The sequence below is a fragment of the Phascolarctos cinereus genome, unplaced genomic scaffold (genome assembly GCF_003287225.1).
Source record: "Phascolarctos cinereus isolate Bilbo 61053 unplaced genomic scaffold, phaCin_HiC Scaffold_4;HRSCAF=312, whole genome shotgun sequence".
NCBI classification, from domain to species: domain Eukaryota; kingdom Metazoa; phylum Chordata; class Mammalia; order Diprotodontia; family Phascolarctidae; genus Phascolarctos; species Phascolarctos cinereus.
The window spans coordinates 358,720,808-358,744,175 of NW_027555847.1; the positions used below are offsets into that span (position 1 = coordinate 358,720,808).

The following is a 23,368-nucleotide window of genomic DNA, read 5'->3' on the forward strand; positions in this document are numbered from 1 at the left end:
AGACCAGGAGGATGCCAGTGTTACTGGATCAAAGAGTACATGAAGGGGAGTGAGGTTCGAAAACATTGGAAGTTAGAAAAGGATCAGATTATACAGAACTTTAAAAGCCAAGTAGAGGATTCTGTATTTGATCTTGGAGTAGGTCCCATGGTGAGAGCTCCAGAGATGAAAGGACGAAACCGTCTAGGGCCTGGAAGCCCAGTGTTCTGCCCAGTGCAGTGATGGGCAGGGAGGATGGTGAGACTGGAGATGCTTGATGAAGTTTTATAGAACTTGATTAAATTGACTCTCTATTTTTCCTTAGCAAGTCATGTTCATGAGTTGATGTGATAATTTTTAATCTGTTTATATTTTCACCCTTTTCAGCTTTTTGAAATATGGTATTTTTGTATTGCTATATGAAGCAATATTTGCTTTTACTTTATCTAAATCACCACTTTTCTAAGCTTCAAGGAATATTTCCCAATATGGCTGCATTGGGATTTTGTGAACAAGTTCATGTTCACCCCTCCATACCTTTCTTATTTTACAGATTATGATCAACATTTCTTTTTAAACTATGGTCCTTTTCTTTAAAAAAAAAATCCATCTTGATGAAGACTACGTTTTTCCCCTTTGATACTGATCATCACTGCCCTTGACATTCAGGTTCACATGCACATTTGGTTCTGTATGTGCACTGTTTCATATGCTCAGTTTTCTTCACAACATACTTCTTAATAACAAATGCCACCCCCCCACCTTACTATCTTTTGGAAAAGGATGAAAGCTAGTCTTGCACTACAGGTAGGAAAAGTATCAGCCTTATTTTAATGTAGAGGAAACAGCAGATCAAGGTCACAAGACTGGTTGGTAGCAGAGGTAAGATTCAGGTCCGTGGTCAGCACGATGATAAAAAGCAAAACACTATTTCAAAGTGCTGATTACTGCGACCTTTTTCCCTAACAGCCTTTCACTGGCCTTGAATTTTAATTCAGAGTAGGTTTCAATGAGCCTTAGTATCATTCATTAGCATGTAATAGTATTTCTTCTGGTTCTGTAATTCATTCTCTACTTTCTAGGTGGAAATAAACACACATCCACAATGTATACACACATGTGTACCCACATGTGCATTTATATAAGAACATTTCTTTTATACAATATTATACTCATATGCTTATATCTTAACAAACACAAATAAACAATGAATCCAAAAGATAATCAGATCTTTTATGTTTTGTTCCATGTTTAGATAGTCATGCAGTTTTCCAGCAGCAAGAACAACAGCGAGAAAGGTGGGAGAGAAACAATGTGCCGAAGAAAAGACTCTCTCGGCGATCCATCAGCAAAGAACGATGGGTGGAGACCCTGGTTGTAGCAGATACAAAGATGATTGAATACCATGGAAGTGACAGTGTGGAATCTTACATCCTCACTATCATGAACATGGTACGTCGATAAATGTAGTTGGAAATGCTTTTTGTTAAAAAATGAAAGAGGTCTTCTTTTGGCTCCTTTTTCATGGTTGGAGTTAGAATATTACTCTGGGCTACTAGTAAGTGAAGAGAAACATTCAAAATAAGATTGTTTTCCTCTTAGAAATGAGATTTCTAAGAAATATTTATTTGGTATTTATATAGTGTGTTAAGTTGAGAAAAGAAACTACAAAGACATGCATAAATCCATGGAAGTAATCTATCAAGGGACAAGAATTTGATAAAAGTATCTACTTGGAGCCAGGTACTCTGCTAGGCATTAGAAATACAAAGATAAAAAAAAAATGAAACAACTACTACTCTCCAGGATGCAATAGAGAGAGAGATACATATACATATATACACATAGATACATGTATACACATATACAATGTATATATACAAAATAAATATAAATGCATACAAGGTAGTTAGGGAGAGAGAGGCCTAGAAGTTGAGAAAGATCAAAGTATCAAAATTACAAGATGGAAATAGATGTTTGCAAATTTACTTTTTTTTTTGTATTTTTTTCTAGTTCTGAGTTTTAGAGATACGAAAAAATGAGAGAGCAAATTGTTTCAAAAGATTGATGATCTCATTGATGTGGTTACTTTTTGCCTTAAAACAGGTTGTACGCAGTACATCTATACCTTAGCATTTCTCTGATGCCTCATTATTTTGTTTTGTTTTTTGCTTTTTAGGCAGTTGGGATTAAGTGACTTGCCCAGGGTCACACAGCTAGTAAGTGTCAAGTATTTGGTCAGGCCAGGTTTGAACTCAGGTCCTCCTGACTTCAAGGCCGGTGCTCTATCCACTGTACCACCCAGCTGCCCCCCATGGTGCCTCATTATTGCCTGAAATTGGCCCTGGTTCTCAGAGGCAATGCAGAGCACAAGTTCTGATAGGTCATACCAAGACCAAAAAGCTTCTACTAAGGGTCTAATGATGAACTATGTCTGTCTGTCATCAAAGGACCACTTTAATTGACCACGGCAACCAAAGTTCTACAACCCTCCCCCGCCCATACACACACAAACACATGCACACTTTTAAAAAATTAATTAATATATGTTAATTAATATATTTTTAACTTTCAACAATCACTGCCATAAGCTTTTGAGTTTTAAATTTTCTCCCCCCTCCTTCCACACCTCCCTCCCCAAGATGGCGTACAATCTGATATAGGCTATACATGTACAATCATTTTAAACATATTTTCACATTAGTCGTGTTGTAAAGAAGAATTAGAACCAATAACCACAAGAAAGAAGAAAAAAACAAAACAGAAGGAAAAAAAAGAGCAAATAGTATGCTTTGATCTGCATTCAAACTCCAAAGTTCTTTATCTGAATGTGGTTAGTATTTTCCATCATGAGTCTTTTGGAGATGTCTTAGATCCTTGCAGTGCTAAGACGAGCTAATTCTATCAAAGTTAGTCATTGCACAACGTGGCCATTACTGTGTACAATGTTCTCCTGGTTCTGCTCACTTCACTCAGGCATCACTCCATACAAGTCTTTCCAGGTTTTTCTGAAGTCTACTTGCTCATCATTTCTTACAGCACAATAGTATTCCATTACATTCACACACCACAACTTGTTCAGCCATTCCCCAGTTGTTGGGCATCCCCTCAATTTCCAATTCTTGGCCACCACAGAAGTAGCTGCTATAAATATTTTTGTACATGTAGGGTCCTCTTCCCATTTTTATGATCTCTTTGGGATACAACCCTAGAAATGCTATTTCTGGATCAAAGGGTATGCACAATTTTATAGCCCTTTGGGCATAATTACAAATTACTGTCCAGAACGGTTGGATCCATTCATAACTCCACCAACAATTAACAATTAACGTTCCAATTTTCCCACATCTTCTCCAACATTTATCATTTTCCTATTTTATCATGTTGGCCAATCTGATAGGTGTGATGGGGTACCTCAGAGTTGTTTTGATTTGCATTTCTCTAATCAATAGTGATTTAGAGCATTTTTTCATGTGACTATAGATAATTTAAGTTTTTTCCTCTGAAAACTGCCTGTTTATATTCTTTGACTATTTATCAATTGGGGAATGGCTTGTATTCTTATAAATTTGACTCAGTTCTCTATATATTTTAGAAATGAGGACTTTATCAGAGACATTGGTTGTAAAAATTGTTCCCAGCTTTCTGCTTCCTTCTCATCTTGATTGCAATGACTTTGTGAAAAACTTTTCAACTTAATGTAATCAAAATTATCCATTTTGAATTTCATAATGCTCTCTATCTCTTGTTTGATCATAAATTCTTCTGTTCTCCATAAATCTGACAGGTAAACCACTCCTTGCTCTCCCAGTTTGCTTATAGTATCAGCCTTTATATCTAAATTGACACACGCTTTTTTTTTAAGGACAAACATGTAGCTTGGAATTAGGGTTAGAGAAAGGATTAAAATTCATGGCTCCTAAACAAACAAACAAACCAAAAACCAGACAAACAAAAAAACCTTACAGCCCAAATCTAGCTAAATCATTGAATGTTCCCAAAGCAAATCAAAGCATTGATCATAGGGAGATTCAATATAAGGAAAAAACTTCCTAGCAATTTGATTTCCCCCAGAGTGACAGCCAATGTTGGTAGGTGGTAGCCTGTCCTTTTAACAAAAGCTAGATGACCACTTCTCAGGGATACTATAGAAGGGATTCTTCTTCAAGTAGAGGTTGGACCAAATAGCTTGTCTCTTAGATTTCTTCCCAAAGACTGAAATTCTGTGATAATCTTTCAAATCTTTGTTTCTTAAAATGAAAAAAAAAGGAAAAAGAAAAATGGGGGGCATATCAGACATTTCAGTTTAAGCAGTTCATATTAGAAGATTCAGGTAAGAAAGTCTTTGTTCAACTGTTTGACAGAAATTAATTAAAAATCTTCACAAGTTCTGGCTTTTTTTTTAATTGTAGAAACAGTGCTGATGCACATTCTACAAGGGGCGTGGCTATTTGAATTTAAAACAATCTTGCCTCTGGTATCTGGTATTAAGTATCAGGAAATACCATGATACTTTCATGATCTCGCCATCAAGAGCCCAGCTCTCTGGGAATTTATATATGACTAGGCTATTGTGAACTCAAGGAAGGATGCCTTGAATATGTAAAATGGAGATAGGGTGGAGTGGTTAGACTCGATCTGCTCTTTCACTTCATCTTTCGTGTCTCTCATCAGGACAGCTCTGCTTCTAGGGAAGCATCTTCCAAGAGAAGTCATGTCCATGAGTCTTCTTTTCCCTTAGGCTTCTGGAGAACACATGTTCTTTCCTTAGTGCAGGGTGCAGACTAGTTTGATAAGTTCCAGGAAGAACTCCTCTTCTAATTTCTTCCAGACTGACATCCAGTTTTCCAAGCAGTTTTTTTTGTCCTGCTTTTCCATCAAAAACTCAAAGAAAACAAATATTTCCAGACAAATGCCTCATTATGAGGTATGTAAGTTAGATGAGTGAGACATAGCTGAAATGATTCTCACACATAAATTCCCTACTTGTCGACTGGCTCACAGACTGGGTTGAATTATTTGGGTCCCAGGAGAAATCTCTATGGACTAGAGGATGATGAGCCAGATATCTTTGTATCATTGGCAGCTCAGTCACATCCTTTTTGTAGACTGATCTCTACATTTGTTGGTCTTCCCGCCCCACCGCCTCCCCTTCTTGGCCATAGCCTTTCTGCTCTTCCTATCATACAAAATAGTTAGCTATATACACTGACTGGTTTGCTGCAGGAAATTGGGATACAACTGGAATCACCTACCAGCCCTTGCTGCCATCTTGTCCTCACAGCTAGCCCCAAAGTAAATACTACCTTCAGGGTTAGGGCCATGCCAGACTGTGAATCAACTCCACAGGCCATCAGCTCAGCATCACTGGCCTTGTTTCTGATCCTATTCTGACATTGAGATTTATTTCTAGGACCCAGGTTATTCTTGCTTTGTTCAAAATGACTGAGGCCCTCCTTTTGATTGCTTGTCTTGTCTCTGAGGCCCTTCCTTGGTGCCTTGCTTGAAACTTTACATCCTTCGGGACTAAAATCCTTCTGCCTTCATTCATCCTGGGGACTGGAGCCCTCTCTCTGAAACTTTGTCCATATGGCTGAGTCTCTGCTATATGCTCCTAGACCATCTGCCTTCCAGGACTTCTACTTGTGGTACAGTGGGTGGAAGGCAATAAGGTCAGTAGAAAGAATATTCAATTTGGAATCAAAGGATCTGGGTTACAATCCTACCTCAAATGCTTACTTATTGTTACCCTGAATAGTTCCTTATGCTCTGTAGGTTTCAATATTTTTCATTCATTTTTAAATTGAGGAATGTTGGCCTTAGATGATATCTAAGGTCATTTCCAGTTCCAAATCTATGATAATTTGACCCTATGACTTGCTGCTGTACCTCCGCAATGCTGACTGACGTCTCGGCTGGACTTCCTGCTTGCTGCTGGCATCATTCCCACCCTCCCAGCTCCCTAAACATCTCACCCTCCAACTTTCTGGTTTCTAAGTCTTGATGGTCCCCAACCTGCCCTGCTTCTGGCTTGAATCTTGGTTTCCTCATTTGCAAAGTTATGACCAAATTGTCCCTTCCAGTTCTAAATATATGATCTTATTAAGAGTCTGCCATTAAAAAAACCAAAACTCTGTTATGCTCAAGATCCTATGCAAAGTCATGCAGATGATAGAATATAGAAAATTATAAAAGAACCAAACTTTTTTGCCATTTAGTTCCTAGGGAACCCCTGTTTTCATCCAAAAAGTTTTGTTGAGAATAACACTGCTTATTTATAAATACACTAGTTAATGAAGGAATAAAAACCTATCTTAAGACCTGCATTCACATCATCTGGGAGGCTGGCAGGTATGGATGGCAGGCATATCTCTCACAAAGCCAGTATGTTAAAATAAAATAGAACATTAAATCAGCCAGGGCTCAACCTTTCAAGTGCCCAACAGTGAAAGGGGGAATATATTGTTTAAGGAAGAAGGTCTAGAACAAAAAAGGCAGCTGTTTCTGAGCCTGCCCTCCTTCACCAAGTAAAGGTTGGGCTTCAGATACATAATTTGTCCACAGGGTAGAATATGCCATTCTTGTGTCTCACTCTTTCTCATGACACACCTTCTGACGATGTGAAAAAGGCTCTAAGGTGAATGTCATCAGAATTGGCTTGTATATTTTCCTTTCTAAATTTATTTGTTGAACTTGAGCTACAATTAATTTCTTTCCTCTTGATTGTAGGTCACTGGATTATTCCATAATCCGAGCATCGGCAATGCCATTCATATTGTAGTGGTCCGGCTCATTCTACTAGAAGAAGAAGAGGTAAGAGCATGTTTTTTGTGACCCCTTATTTTGGGCAGATGGGAGGGGGAATGATTGGGGAAGTCTAATGAGATGGAACAGATCAATCTAGGCGGAATATGCATAGTAAGACAGGCATATGATGTAGCAGGAAAGTGTTCAGACTGCAACCGGAAAGGAAAAATAAACAAAAAACTAACAACACAGAACTATCTATCCCAGGAAAAGTAGTGATATATTATTATATATTTTTATATCATACTTACAACATAATTATATATTATGCTATATTATATATTATAGTTATGTATTACATCATGTAATTGTATATCACAATTTTATACTATGATTTATAATTATAATATTAAAGGAACACAGATCTCAAGCTGGAAAGGACCTTAGGGGACATCCAATGAAGCCCTTCCATTTTACAGGTGAAGAAACCAAAGATCAAGGATATTACGTGATTTGCTTTAGGTCACAGTTCAGTGATAGAACCAGAATCCAAACTCAGGTCTTCTGCCTCCAAATTCAGGGCTTCTTCACAATGATTCATTGCCTCTCCATAGGTTAAAACAACATGCTGTGGTAGAGGTTAAACCACCTGCCCAGAGTCACACAGCCAGTAAGTGTCTGAGTCTACGTTTGAATTTAGGTCTTCCTGACTCTAGGCCCAGTGCTCTATCAACTGTCCTACCAGCTGCCTCCAAAAGAACAGTGAACCAAATTTCACAAGATGTAATGGAGATAATGGAAGATAAATGTAAAGTTTGGTGTCTTGATGGATAATTAGACAATGGCTCATGAGAAAAATATCCGAGAGGTTAGCTGGATTTCAATATTAATATCAATTTGCTTAAAAAAAATTCCTCTGATTTTGCATTAACTGAAGGCAGCATATTATAGTGCAGAGGTGTCAAACAAGTACCCTGAAAGCCACATGCATGGAGCCTCCCAAGTATGGCTGAATCAGACTGAAATATAATTGGAAAATATTTAACAAAATGAATACAAATACAATAAAACATAGATAATGTTAATTTGTGGCTTTCCAAGTCAATCTGTGGCCTAAATGAATCCATTTCTTTTTGAGTTTGACACATCTGGCTTGATGAATATAGAGTAGGCCTTATAGTTAGAAAGACCCCCGTTCAAACCCTATTTCAGACATCTACCTGCTGTCTGACCCTGGGCTGATCACTTAACCTCTCAGTGCCCTAGACAATTAAGACTATAAGTTTCAGAGCAGATGCCAATCTGTACTGAGAGATGAAATTTCTTCTTCAGGATATTCCCTATACCAATGAAATCAATCATTCAACAAACATTTGTTAAGCACCTGTTGTGTGCCACACACAGGATTGCCCCCCAAAACAAACAAAACAAAGCAATTCAAACAAAAAAAGGCATTGAGTCCATAATGAGGGAGTTGATAGTTACCCTCTCCTCTGCCCAGAAAGACTACATGTGCAGTGTTTCATGTGCTTTTAGGCACTATATTTTATGAAGGTCATTGACAAACTGGGGGTTTCTGGAGAAGGGCAGACAAGATGGTGAGAAGCCTGGGATCTGTGTCATTTGAGTTTGTTTAAAAAGTTGAAAACACTTAGCCTAGAGAAGAGAAAACTTAGGTGGGGACATTCCCCATTATTTGAGGTCTTCAGAGAGAGACTATGTGGTTGTTTGCTGGACATGTTGTGGGAGCAGTTCACATTCAGGTATGAGTTGGACTAACTGACTTTTGAGGCCAACGCTAAGATTCTTTGAATGCATGTATGAATGAGTGAACAAATGAATGAATGCGTGCATGAATGAATGAATGAAAAAGCATTTCCTGGGGGGTTACTATGTGCAGAGAACAAAACTGGGGATATGAATAGAAAAGTAAGAAAGTTCTTATTCTCAAGGTGCTTAAATTCTAATTGGGGTTGACAGCACATAGGAGGTGGGGATGGAAAGGCCTAGATGTCCTAAGGGTGCATCAGTAACTCAGATGGCAATGTGTGGTGGTGGTCTAGAGGGCAGAGTATCAGTAGAGATGGTAAAACCTGATGGATCCTCCGTCTTATCAAACAAAGATAGTTGGTGACTCCCTACTATTCAAGCAGTGTAAGCAGCCATGTCTGCTCAACAGAGTAAGGGAGCCTGGAGGACCCCAGCCAACTGCCATTGGAAAAGGAAGGGATGAGTCTGGGGGTCTGGTTTGGAGATCTAGATCCTTTTTCATAGGGCAAGAGATTGGCAGGGTGGCAGGAGAGGATCAGTGTCCAACCAAGTAAAGAGAAGGGGAAAAGGTCATTGGCAGACTATGAGAGAAGAGTACCTTGAGACTCCTCAGTGCTCGGGGTGGCCTGGGAGAAAGAGCATTCCTATCAAACACATTCAATTTCATCAGTACAATTTAAAAAATCCCACACAGATCATATGCTGAGAGTGAATGAGATGTGTGTGGAGTAGGGCCTTGAGGACAGTAGAAAAACCCCAACCTTAGAATTGAGATTAGATGAACCCAGCACTGGGTTCCTTGTTGATCAAGCAGTATTTTGAAGGTCTAGGACTTGGGTGCTTTTCCTGAACAGTGAGTCTGAAGCCTGAATCCCCTCTGGAAGCTGGTTCATTCCTAAGCCTATTTTGTATTCTGTTCATGAAAAAACTTGTAGGTGCTTTCAATATTTAGTTAATTCATTTGTTTGTTCAACATATACTTATTAAGTACCTCTAGTGTGCAAGACTTACTGTTCTAGTCACTGAGGGATATACAAATATTTAAGGCAGAGCTCCTTGACTATTTTTCAGGTCATTAATCCCTTTGGAATTCTGGTAGAAGCCTATGGACTTCTTATCAAAATGTTTCCAAATGTGTAACGTGTACAGAAAGAAACTAATTATATTGAAATGTATTTATAAGTATTAATAATAAATATTAAAATAAATAATAATAAACAATAACAAATAAATGTACATACCTCCCCAAGTTAAGATCCTCTGATTTAAAATATGGTCCCTGTTCTCAAGGAGTTTGTGGTCTAGTCCACCAATCACAACTATGTAAGGCAGAATATGGTAAATACATAAAAGAGGTACAGATAAGTACTATAGGATTTAAGAGAGAAAGATCACTTCTAGCTAGGAAAAGTGAAACCTTCATAGAAGAGGTAGCATTTGAGCTGGGCCTTGAACCCCAAATATGATTTCCACAGGTGGATATAGGCAAGGAGATCATCATTCCAAGTCCCAGTTGTTAAGTAGGAAAGTATGGGGCAGGTTTGGAAATTGATGAATCATCTGGTGTTGTAAATAGTCCATTTTTTTCAGGCACCTAACTAAATTATAATCATGAATTAAATTAATATGGAAAACACATGAAGTGAAATCAAACTCTAGATGAGTTTGTGAAATGGAAAAGTAGTTGCCAAAGTGTGTAGGGTGCCTAGCCAGCAAGAAGGCAAAGCAAAGAGTATAGACCTTCTTTAGTAGGAGAAATTAAACTCAATGATCATTTATTATAGTAAGTTCCCACTATATGCAAGATGCTAGTCTAGGTTCAGAGGATATAGGGATAGATATGACAAAGGTCCTGCTCTCAAGGAGCTTATAATCTAAGGGGGGAGGAGGGAAAGGACACTTACACAAATAACTGGGATTTAAGGAAGGAAGAATTGGCTCTGGCAAAGAGCTCTGATATTTAAGAAACTGCTTTCACTTGGGGTAGAGGATGGCATCAGGAATTAAGACAAGGAAGATATCATAGGGAAGGTGGTATAAGAGTTGGACATGGAGAGAAGGAGTTCTGGGGTGAGATTGAGACTCCACTCCAGGCATGAAAGAAAGGGTGAAAAAAGTCATACAGACAGACTAGGATTGGGAATAAGAACAACAGCTTAATTTGGCCAGAACAGAGGACACATAAAAGGGAAGAGTAAGGGAAGAATGAGGCTAGACGAGGTGGACTGGAGCAAGATTGCAAAGGACTTTTAGAGTTACAGAAGGAGTTGTTAATTTATTTAATAAGGAATGCTTCACCTGCTGGAGTCTGATCATAGTGCCTTCTTTTAAAAAATTTTTAATATTTTTTAGGCAATTGGGGTTAAGTGACTTGCCCAGGGTCACAAAGCTAATAAGTGTCAAGTGTTTGGTCTGAGGCCGGATTTGAACTCAGGTCAGGGCTGGTGTTCTATCCAAATTTAAGTGACTCATGTAGGATCAGATAGCTAGTACGTGTCAGAAGTGGGATTCTAACCCAGGTCTTGTGATGCTGGGTCCAGTACTTTATCTGCCAAATCACCTAGTTGCTAATAACTTTAAAGTTGAGTTTTGAACATATTAAATTTGAAACGTGTCTGGGAGATCCAGTTTGAAATGTCACAGTAAAAGAGAATGGGTAGCAGCGCAGTGCTGCGAGGAAAACCCAGAAGTTGTTGGGAATGGACAAGGAAGAAATGTTGGGCAAGGACTTTTTGTAGAGAAAACTTTCACCCAGTGAAGCAGTTTTGAGACCCTTTAGTGAGGGTACTGTGGTTCATTAGTAGTATGGCTCCTCAGGATCAGGCCTCTCTGAGCTTCCTGGCTTTGAAAATGTGGGAAAAGAAGCAGCCTCATTAGGACAGAGAAGAAGGGTAGCCAACCCTTGGGATGGATAGGAGGACTCTGGCTCACCACTGCTTTTCTAATGGTCATTTTGGGTTGTATTTCCATCCAAAACCATTTTTCTAAAATTAAAAAAAAAAAGTCAAGGCAAAAAAAAACTTTACAAAAAGATCTTTAAATTCCCATCTCCAGAATGATCACAATGCTTGGCAAATATAATTCTTACCTAGGTTTTCATTAAATCGCAGTGAAGTGCAGCTCAGAATTTGACAGCAGTGGCATCTTCTTGTAGAACTGCTATCCACTCAATGATCAGTTTTCATTTTCTTGATTCACAACGAACAGCTCACCCACCTCATCATCTCCTCGTCAAGGTGACAATTCTTACAACAGCAATTGGCAACAATTCTAATGGTAAAATAATGTAATAGATGAAGATGGAGACAGAGAGCAAGAGAACTTTGGCTATGAATGGCAGTTCAGAATAATGAAAACACCCCTCAACATAGAATTAGACGTGGATTTCAGCCCCAGCTCTGCCATCCACTACCTGTGTGACCTTGGGCAAGTTAAGTCACCTCGTTGCAGTTCAGTTTTTTTAATCTGCAAAAAGAGGGGTATAGACCAAATTATTTTTAAGGTCATTTTCAACACTCACATTTTTGTTTCTGTTTTTTTTTTAATCCTGCCTTTGACCAATCCAAATAAAATTGTGTTCCTAAAAAGCATCTTCTGCTTTCTTCTACACTGGTTTTTAGTTAATGAGTCTGGATAACTCTGACAATTTCCCATTAGTGCTTCTAAGGTTTTTACCTTTTCTAATTGATTCAATTGACAGGTCATTGTTAATTCCTTCTATCTAACTAAAACTCTCTATTTATCTTTTAGATACCTTGTTGGTTTTAAAAATCAGTCAAGGAGCAAACATTTATTCAGCAACTTCTATGTGCTCGACACTGTGCTAAGGACTAGGAAAACAAACTTCAAATGATTGCCTTGGATGTGTCACACATAGATCTTAGATTATAGGATTTCAAGGCTGGAAGGTATCTTGGACAAGCTGCCATTAATCCCACATGTTATCACTCCTCTTCATCCACCAAGAGGATATGTTCATATCCTATCCTACTTTCTCCTTGAACATTCCACTTCTTAAGAAGGAAATGACATTTTAAAAGATTGCAGTTTGGATGTTTTTCACCTTTGTTGGTGAGAAAATTGGCTTTTATTTGGACAAATAATTTCAGAAATAAGTTATGAGCCATCTATAAACCTAGTCTAAGACATACATTATTCCCATTTAATAGTTGAGGAAACAGATTTATAATGAAATTTTTTAAAATTCAGTGGCAGTTACAAATTAGGTAAAAGCCTCCAAGTTCTAAGATTAAAGCTCTTTCTACCATCTTAGGGATCATCCTAAAGATGTAATGAGCTTGTTAGTGTGGATTCCAGATGTGATAACCCCAGGATGCTACACAGACGTGTAACCTGCTCTTTGGTTCATACTTTCATAACTAGGAAATATCTTAGGCATCACCTGATCTGAGTCCTTCATTTGAAAGATGAAGAGCCTGAGCCCTAGAGCAATTGATTGAGGGACTGTGGGACATTTTTATAGAGTGCCAGACTCAGAATCAGAAAACCTATGTTTGAACTCTGCCTTGAAACCTACTAATTGGATAGTCAGGGGTGAGTCACTTAAACTCCCTAAGATCCCTAAGATAAACTCCAGGGCCAGATGGATATACAAGTGAATTCTATCAAATATTTAAAGAACAACTAATTCCAATACTATATAAACTATTTGGGAAAATAAGCAAAGAAGGAGTCCTACCAAATTCTTTTTATGATACAAATATGGTGCTGATACCTAAACCAGAAAGAGCTAAAACAGAGAGAGAAAATTATAGACCAATTTCCATAATGAATATAAATGCAAAAATTATAAATAAAATATTAGCAAAGTGATTACAACAACTTATCTCAAGGATGATATGCTATGACCAGGTAGGAGTACAGGGCTGGTTCAATATTAAGAAAACTATCAGCATAATTTACCATATCAACAACAAAACTAACAGAAATCATATGATTATCTCAATAGATGCAGAAAGAGCATTTGACAAAATACAACACTCATTCCTATTAAAAACACTAGAGAGCATAGGAATAAATGTAGTCTTAAAATGATAGATAGCATCTATCAAAATCATCAGCAAGTATTATATGCAATGGGGATAAGCTAGAAGTATTCCCAGTAAGATCGGGGGTGAGACAAGGATGTCCATTATCACCACTATTATTCAACATTATGCTAAAAATGTTAGCTGTAGCAATTAGAGAAGAAAAAGAAGTTGAAGGAATTAGAACAGGCAAAGAAGAAACAAAGCTATCACTCTTTACAGATGACATAATGGTATATTTAGAGAATCCTAAGAATGAAGTGAAAAATTACTTGAAATAATAAACAACTTTAGCAAAGTTGCAGGATATAAAATAAACTCACACAAATCATCGGCGTTTCTATACATTACTAACAAGCCCAGCAGCAAGAGATAGAAAGAGAAATTCGATTTAAAATTATTGTAGACATTATAAAATATTTGGGAGTCTACTGCCAAAACAAAATCAGGAACTATATGAACACAGTTACAAAGCACTTTTCACACAAATAAAGTCAGATCTAAATAACTGGAAAAAATATCAGTAGCTCATGGGTAGGCCGAGCTAATATACAAATGACAATTCTGCCTAAATTAATTTACTTATTCAGGGCCATACCAAACTACCAAAAAATTATTTTATAGAGCTAGAAAAAAACTATAACAAAATTCATCTGGAAGAACAAAAAGTCCAGAATATCAAGGGAACTAATGAAAAGAAATGCAATGGAAGGTGGCCTAGCTGTACCAGATCTTAAATTATATTATAAAGCAGCAATCACTAAAACTATTTGCTACTGGCTAAGAAATAGAGTGGAGGATCAGTGGAATAGGTTAGGTATGCAAGACACAACAGTCAATGACCATACTAAACTACTATTTGATAAATCCAAAGACCCAAGCTTCTGGGATAAGAAATCACTACTTAGCAAAAACTGCTGGGAAAACTGGAAAAATGTATGGCAGAAACTGGGCATAGACCAACATCTTACACCTTATGCCAAGATAAAGTCAAAATGGGTATAGGATTTAAATATAAAGACTGATACTATAAGCAAACTAGAAAAGCAAGGCATAGTTTACCTTTCAGAGCTATGGAAAGGGAAGAATTTATTACCAAACAAGAAATAGAGAACAATATGAAATGCAAAATGGATAATTTTGATCACATTATATTGAAAAGTTTTTGCACAAATAAAGCCAATGCATCCAAGATTAGGAGGAAAGCAGAAAAATGGGAAAGAATTTTTACAACCGGTATATCTTATAAAGGCCTCATTTCTAAAATATACAGAGAACTGAGTCAAATTTATAAAAATATGAGTAATTCCCCAATTGATAAATGATCAAAGGATATGAACAGGCAGTTTTCAGAGGAAGAAACTAAAACTATCTATAGTCATATGAAAAAATGCTCTAAATCATTATTGATTAGAGAAATGCAAATCAAAAGAACTCTGAGGTACCACATCACACCTATCAGATTGCTAACATGGCAAAACAGGACAATGACAAATGTTGGAGAAGATGTGGGAAAATTGGAACATTAATGCATTGTTGGTGGAGTTGTGAAATGATCCAACTATTTTGGAGAACCACTTGGAACTATGCCCAAACAGTTATAAAATTGTGCATACCTTTTGACTCAGCAATAGCACTTCTAGGGCTGTATCCCAAAGAGATCATAATAACGGGGGGGGGGGGAACCTCACATGTACAAAAATATTTGTAGCAGCTCTTTTTACAGTGGCAAAGAATTGGAAATTGAGGGGAAACCCACCAATTGGGGAATGGCTGAACAAGTTGTGGTATATGAATGTAATGGAATACTATTGTGCTATAAGAAATGATGAGCAGGCAGACTTCAGAGAAACCTGAAAAGACTTGCATGAACTGATGCAGAGTGAAATGAGCAGAACCAGTAGAACATTGTACACAGTAACAGTCACATTATGGAATGACTGACTTTGATAGATTTGGCTCTTCACAACAATACAAGAATCTAAGACAACTCCAAACAATTCATGATGGAAATTGCTATCCACACACAGAGAAAAAAATTTCAAGTCTCAATGCATATGGAAGCATACTATTTGCTCTCCTTTTCCTTTGTTGTTTTGTTTTATTGCTTCATTCACGTGGCTCCCATTAGTTCTAATTGTTCTTTACAGCATGACTAATTGGGAAAATATGCTTAATATGAATGTATATGTAGAGTCTATGTCAGATTGTATACCATCTTAGGTGGGGGGGAAAAGTAGGAGGGGGAGAAAATTTAAACTCAAAATCTTATAGAAATGAATGTTGAAAACTAAAAATAAATTAATTAGTTATAAAAAAAAATAAAATAAAATAAAGGAACCCTAGAGAGCCTAGTGAGGTGCAGTCCTCTTTATCCTCATTCCATTCTTGGCTCTGAGGCTTAATAATATAATTTATCGTATACATATTATGTAATATTTATTTTAAATATATGTACAAAATATTTAATATATACACATAAACATATATTAATGTTGTTCAGTCATTTTTCAGTTGTGTTCAACTCTTTGTGACCCCATTTTGGGTTTTTCACAACAAAGATACTGGAGTGGTCTGCCGTTTCCTTTTCCAGCTCATTTTACACATGAGGAAACTGAAGCAAACAGGGTTAAATGACTTGCCTAGGGTCACATAGCTAGTAAGCATCTTAGGTATGAAGTTGAGTCTTCCTGATTCCAAGCCCAATGCTCTATCTAGCTGCCTCATAAATATATATGTATATATATACATATATATATGTATGCATACATACACACACATGTACACACACACTTGTGTGTACGTGTGTGTGTGTGTGTGTGTGTGGTCTAAGAGAATAATGGCTTGGGTTAAAATCTTTGCTTTTAATTTTCTTGCTTATCACCTTGGGCTTGCCTCGAAATCTGTCACAGGTAGCTCTACTGGAACTGATCATCTGCCACGAGGGTTAAAAACAAACAAACAAACAAAAAAAGCTCAGCTGCCACTCTATTTTCCCATCTTACATTAGAAGGTGGCTGGGTCTGCTTTCTCCAGAGTCAATAATCCCCGATCAGTAAACCGTACACCAAGATTAGCAGCCATTACTGTATTTTATATACCACTAGAATAAACAGTGGCACAGAAATTGCAGGGAGGGAAGGGGAATTAGGCTGTACCCTCCTGCCAAAAGAAGCAGGACTTTCCTGTGCTAACGCCTGCTTATTGAGAAATGAAGCAAAAGGAAAAGAAAAAAAAAGAAATGAAATGAAACAAAAAGCCCAGAGTAGTGTTACGGTTAATGATGGCTCTCTTTTCCTCAACTCAGAGACATGAGAGGAAGGATTTGTTTTCAGAGTAGCAGGAGACATATCACCTACATTGGACAACTAGGTTTAACATTTGCAGGTCATTTATTCTTGATCCAACACAGCTACATTATCAATCGGAATGAATGCCACTATACTGGCAATAGCAGACTCTTTCAGGATCATTGAAGGGGAGAGCAGAGAAGCACAAATTCAATACTAAGTACTTGATTCTTCAAGACTCAACATGCCCACGAGATGATGGGGACCTGACCTTTAACCTCTGGGTCATGGCTTTCTCTTTCCAGCATCTTTCTCCCAGAATTCTGAAAAATGTCATAAGACCACACATAGTTCACGACCTCAGAGGCTAGTTGAATCCTGAGGAAGACTCTGAATCTCTATAGTTACCCTGATTCAGGGTCAGATTCTGACGCAGGGTGACTATGCCTTCCCAGTCTTCCACTTTTCTTCCCTACGCTCTAGAGTCCAGCTGCAATGGCGTACGTGACGTCCCTCTCATGTGACACTCCATCCTCCACCCTCCTCCTCCTACCCCACATGCCATCATACGTGCTACCAACCAGGCCTGGAATTCTTTCCCTCCTCACTTCTACATCTTTAAAATTTCCAACTTCCTTCAAGACTCAGGTCAAATGTCCCCTCCTGAAGGAGATCCTTGCTGGTCCTTTCAGCTGCTAGAGTCTTCCCCTTTAAAATTATCTTCCACTTACTTTGCATATTCTTTGAAAGTACTTATTTCTTTACATGCTCTTTCCTTCATTAGCATATAAGCCCCTTGAGAACAGGGCCTATTTTTGTGCCCCCAGATCTTAGCACAATGCTTGTCATCTAGTAAGCACCTAGTAAATCCTTGTTGACTGACTCACTCTGCTACTATCTATATGACAATGAACAACTCACTCCACCTTTCTGGGCCTCGGTTTCCTCATCCACAAAGTAGTGGGATTTGACTAAATCTTTAGGATTCTATGAGCCACTTTGGACTTTTTTTCTTAGATGTACAAGAGAGCAATGTGGGAAAGAGAGCTAGACCATGGAATCTGGGGCTGGAAGGGAACCTTAGACATAATCTAGCTAATTTTTCAGTACAGGAAAACTGAGATCCAGAAAGTCCAAGTGATAAGTTCATATAGGTAATAAATGGTTGAATTAAGACTTGAACTCAAACATCCTGACTCCAAATCCAATGTTTTTCCTGCCTCTCCAATGCGAGAAAAATAAGCCCAAGATCCACTTTCCTGGTTACTCTGCTCTCTGTAATACATTGGGAGAACATATCAGGAAGAAGATGAGAGAATAACCTATTGTTAGTCATAAGAATGAACCTCAAAATCAAAAATAGTTTTAGAGAGAAATTTATTAAGTCATTTGGCTGGGAGAGAGCTGGAAAGAAGGGCTGGCTCCCTCTCAGAGTCTTTTTTACATTGTGTGGAGTTCAGACAAGGGTGTAAGGACACTTGCCTGATTGGCCTCATGTAGGTAGTAAGTAGTCTCCATGAGAAGGGCAATGTAGGAGGCAGATAGGAGTTGCAGTGGAAAGAGCTCCAGCCTTGGAGTCAGGAGGACCTGAGTTCAAATCCAGCCTCAGACACTTGACACTTACTATCTGTGTGACCTTGGGAAAGTCATTTAACCCCATTGCCTTAAAAAAAAAAAGGGCAGTGTGAGATGCAAATCAGCAGGTAAGTCAATCTAATTTGGGGAACCCAAAACACAAGCTTTGGGTAGACCCAGAACATGACCTGAATAGACCCCCAAAAATAAATGGGTGGGATCTAAACATTCCTTACAATCCTACTGCTTTCCTGAAGCATTTCTGAGGTCTTCCTGACCTCTACAGTATTTTTTTCTGGGTTAGACAATTTTCTTGCCACATAAAGTTAGGTTTAATAATATTCTGAACAATATGATATTTCCCTATTCCATCATGTTGAGTGGTAGGAATCCTAGATCTAGAGCGGGAAGGGACTATAAAGGTGGTCAATCCCTCTCACTTTACAAATGAGGAGAGTCATATCTAGAGAGGTAGGATAACTTTCCCAAGGTCACACAGGTGGAAAGTGAAAAAGCTGGATTCAAACCCAGCATCTGCACTCTCCAAATCCAGTGCTCTTTCCACAGTGCCTTTGGCATTTGGGGTGATCTCTAACTTGTATACTTTCTCAGGTGGGGAGCTGGGCTAGTGTTTAAGGAGAGGAGGGCTGATGATTCTGGAAACTTTACCTCAGGGCCTGGCATTGGGGCAGCTTGTCCAGTCTGTTTGTGCAAGATAGCTCAGTTCTCTGAGCAAAAGATTGCCTCCACAGTAACTGGTCCTTTGAGATAGGAGTCGGAAATGTGAGCAAAGCAGTCACTCCCATCACTTTTCCTATTTAGATGCAGTGCCATCTGATAGGGGAGGGAATCATCCTTTTATAGGTGTGAGAATTCAGACCTGAAAATTGCTTGGCTCCTCTTTAATACATGTTTCTTCCCTCCCTCGGCCCCCAGGACCTTTAAGCAGAGCAATGTACATTCAGTCAATCTGAGTAGCAAGTCAAAAGTTATTATAATTCATTCCAAAATAAATCAATCAGGGGATTTTCATTTTGGAAAGAGGTTGCAAAATGAGATAGTGATTTATAACAACAAACATATTCCCTCCAGATAATTTCTTTTAGCTCCTTGGAACTGTGTGTTCAAGAGGTTTGTGATTTCCTTGAAGCTGCCACTGATCCTGTAAGGTCACACGCCTTACATACACACACACACACACACACACACACACACACACACACGTTCTGATATCATCCCCAAAAGCCTAGAGATGGAGTGTGTGGGATGGCTATTGAATTGGCTTGAGAAAATGAGGTGTGAAAAAATGATGAAAGAGTCAAAAGGGAAATGTATTTTTATTTTCAAGGGAAATAGAAAACTATTGGTGTTGGAGAGGGCTGTTCCAACAAGCTCAGGTAATGAGATCATATACTTTGTGGGGCATTTTTTATCAGGCTTACCCTCAGAGCCTTACCTAGTTATCCTGGTTCCTAGGATGAGAGAAAATGTAGCTGAGGCAAGTATAAAAGCTGCCTTCATGTCAGCTTTTTAAGATTAATTCAGTTGAAGGGTGTGCAAAACCCTTCTACTGAAGAGGTCACCACCAGGGAAGAGAGTAACTGAGTGGATAAGGCTAAGAAGGAGGTCACCTTCTCAAAATGTGACCAATACTAGAGAAATGTGGAGAAACAATGTGGAGAAGGAATTTGGCAGCTTACTATCTTAACTAACTATTTCTGGTTACCAGGTGCCAGTTTAGTTGTCTCTGCCTGCCTTCTGAAGGAATATGGGTGCTGTCAATGCTCTGGAAAAGTTGGCCTTTATTTACAGCTCTATTCATTTTTATGAACACACCAGAAACCAGCATCATTTAGGGAAGGTTTTTTGAATCATGCGCATACTTACGATAGCATTATTTGTGGGAAATTACTAATTGCATATTCCAAGGTTGAATTGATCAATATATTCAAGAAGAGGCAATGAATATCTGTTATTTGTATATACCTATGCATATATGTATATGGCTTAAAAAAACACACAGAGCATCAGTAGAAGATAGTCGTGTCCTGTTGTAGACGTCTAGTAATTCAGTAAGAAAGAAGTCAGAAATCTAGAAGGAGCCATGGAGTACTCAATCAGCATGCAACACCCATAGCAGATAAATCGTCTAAACTTGCAAAATGTGAAAGGATAGCATTTATTCAAGAGTAACTGAGTTAGTTATACTTGTGGCTCTGGTTTTCTGAAGAAAATGTGGAACAGGCCTCAGAACCAGGGATTAGGGCCCTAATAGCTATTTTTTTCCCCTTCTAGTATTCAGAGTAATAATAATAATAATTAATCTTTATATATCACTTTAAGGTTTGCAAAGCACTTTATACATATTATCTTGTGTGATCCTCGCAACTGTTAGGTAGATGCTATTATTATCCCTATTTTACAGATAAGGAAATTGAAGCAGAGATAGGTTGACTTGCCCAGGGTCATATAGCTAGTTAGTATCTGAGGCTAGATTTGAATTCAGATCTTCCTGCTTCCAAGTCCAGTACTCTATAGACTGTACCACTTCACTGCTTCAATGGAAGTATTCCCTACATTGTTCAGCCAGGAGGGAGGCAGTTTTAGGAGGGTTTCTGTCTATTTGAGATCACTTCATTTCTTGATTAATACCATTTTTGTCCTTTTACATTTCTGTCCATCGTGAAGTGATGTTGTTCGAGGTTCATGGGGCCCTCACTCTTTTAAAATCTTTGAGGGCTCTATCACACTTATTCCCTCCTCTCAAGTACTTTCATTCAACAAACATTCATTTTTTTCAACTGCTATTTGCAAGGTTCTCTGCCAGGCTTTGGGAGATAGAGAATTAAAATAGATGTTCCCTGGCTTCAAAGAACAGATAATTAGAGTGCAACGTATAGTACCACATGAGTGGTGCTATAGAAGCATGGAAGACAGATCACATTTAATGGATGGAATCAGAAAAGGTTCAATGGAGGAGCTAGCATTTGAGCTGAATCTTGAAGGATGCGTCCTATTTCTTTAGGCACAGCAGTCAGCGGAATGACGGTACTCTAGCCTTAGGGAATGGCATAAGCTAAGGCTTGGAGGTGGGAAAGCATGGGATGTCTTTGGGGAGTAAGTGTCCCAGTTTTCTTAAAGCCTAGAGTACATGAGGGGCCCCTAGGTGGCACCATACTGCACAAAGTGCTGGGCCTGGAGTCAGGAAGACTCATCTTCCTGAGTTCAAATCTGGCCTCAGACACTTAGTAGTTGTGTGATAATTCACATTTATACTCCATTTTACAATTTATAAAATTTTTTTTATTACAATAGACCTATGAGTCGGTAATATAAACAGCACCATTTCTATTTTACAGATTAGGAAATAGAGGTTAGAAGAGTGAAAGTGAATATTCATGGTCACATAGCTGGTAAATGATGGAGCCAGAATTCATACACATCTCTTCTGGATATAGTTCTGACCTAAGTTGAAATCTGGCCTCTGATACTTACTCATTGTGTGGCCCATTTCACAGACAGGGAAATATTGGCTAAGTCACTTAACCTGTTTCCCTTGGTTTCATCATGATTAATTTAAAATTGAAAAACTCTTCCTTTCTACAAGTTTCTTCCCCTCTGTTTTCAGACCAATACAATGTCAGTGGGCTTCCCACCAGAAGCATTTTAAGCACTTTGGTCTGACTAGAGCTCTTCCATCCGCGTTGGGCCATTACTCAAATGCCCAGGAAGTTCCCAAATGTAGCAATTATGTGCTACCCTGTAATGCTTAATTCTTAAAAGCAATTCAGTTCTACAAAACATATCTATACTTTCCGTTCCTTTAAAATACATGTTATTTTAAAATATTATTTTAAATAATATTAACATTTAATTTAAATCAAAATTTGCCTTTTAAAAATGCCTTTAAAATAATATAATTGTGACTCTTTGTGGGGGTAGAGGGAGAAGATATTTCATAAATCAGTGTAGTATTAGTAGAAAAGGCACTGACTGGGCTAGAAGTCTAGACACTGAGTTATCTTTTAGTTCTCAGCTGTGTGATCTTGGGTAAGTCCTTTGACTTTCATGAGACAATATTTCCCTGTCTATGAAATGGGAATAACACTTGTGCTACCTATCTTTTGGAGTTGATGTGAGGAGAGTGTCTTGCAACCCTAAACGAGCTGTAGAAATGTGAATGGGTATTCTTATTATCATTACTTATAAGATGAAGGGGTTCCAGCTCTAAGAATCTATGAATTCATAAAAATTATTTTTTCAATTAGATTTTTTGCAAAAGTGTAACTAATGTCTATGGTGGCTGTTAGCTGGAAATTTCTATAGGCTGGCCCAGACAGTTGCCTCTTTCTTTTTGTATTACTGCAGCTCAAGTCTTTCTCCTGTCCATCATCTTGGTTGCTGCTACCACCTCTTCTCAGATCTCCCTGAGTTTCTCCTTTCACCCTCTCATACTAAACAAAACTCTGTTGTCAAGACATTCTTCCTCCCATGTTGCAGCATTAGTCTCATGAGCCTTCACTTTTGAAAGACTCTGCTCCTCTCTAGAGCTAATTCTCTCCAGAGGAAGTGTTCCTTCTCTATTCCCATTTCCTCCTACTTTGTCTTCCAGATCTTCAGTTCATGGGGAGTACTGTGGCATATTTAGGTGGGGTGGGACCTGCTTTACAAAAGTGTCTCTAATTAGCACCTTTATGTCCAAATCAAAGGCATGATTATAAGAAAACCCACTCTCCAAAACTTGAGCTTACCTGATACATATTTGCTTTGATGGAAGGTTTAACCAAAGAGTTTCTATAGAGAACATCTAACATAATCATAGATGCTATGAGAGTGATCTCAGGGGCTAGCTAGTATGATCCCTTCACTTTACAGATGAAGAAACAGGCCCAAAGACTATCTTGAGGTTCATCTTGCCTTTGTTTCTTAAGTGACTTGCCCAAGGTCACAGAGGTATTA

The 23,368-nt window shown here is 38.2% G+C and overlaps 1 protein-coding gene across 2 annotated transcripts in view; it reads left to right on the top strand.

The window, feature by feature from the left end:
- The window catches only part of ADAMTS12 (ADAM metallopeptidase with thrombospondin type 1 motif 12), a 534,685-nt gene that overhangs the window by 277,855 nt on the left and 233,462 nt on the right, over positions 1–23,368 (top strand). For both annotated transcript variants that reach the window (XM_020995368.2, XM_020995376.2), the window contains exons 4-5: positions 1,235–1,431; positions 6,709–6,792. In XM_020995368.2, coding sequence (XP_020851027.1) covers positions 1,235–1,431; positions 6,709–6,792 — 281 coding nt within the window. The remainder of the gene's footprint in view (positions 1–1,234; positions 1,432–6,708; positions 6,793–23,368) is intronic.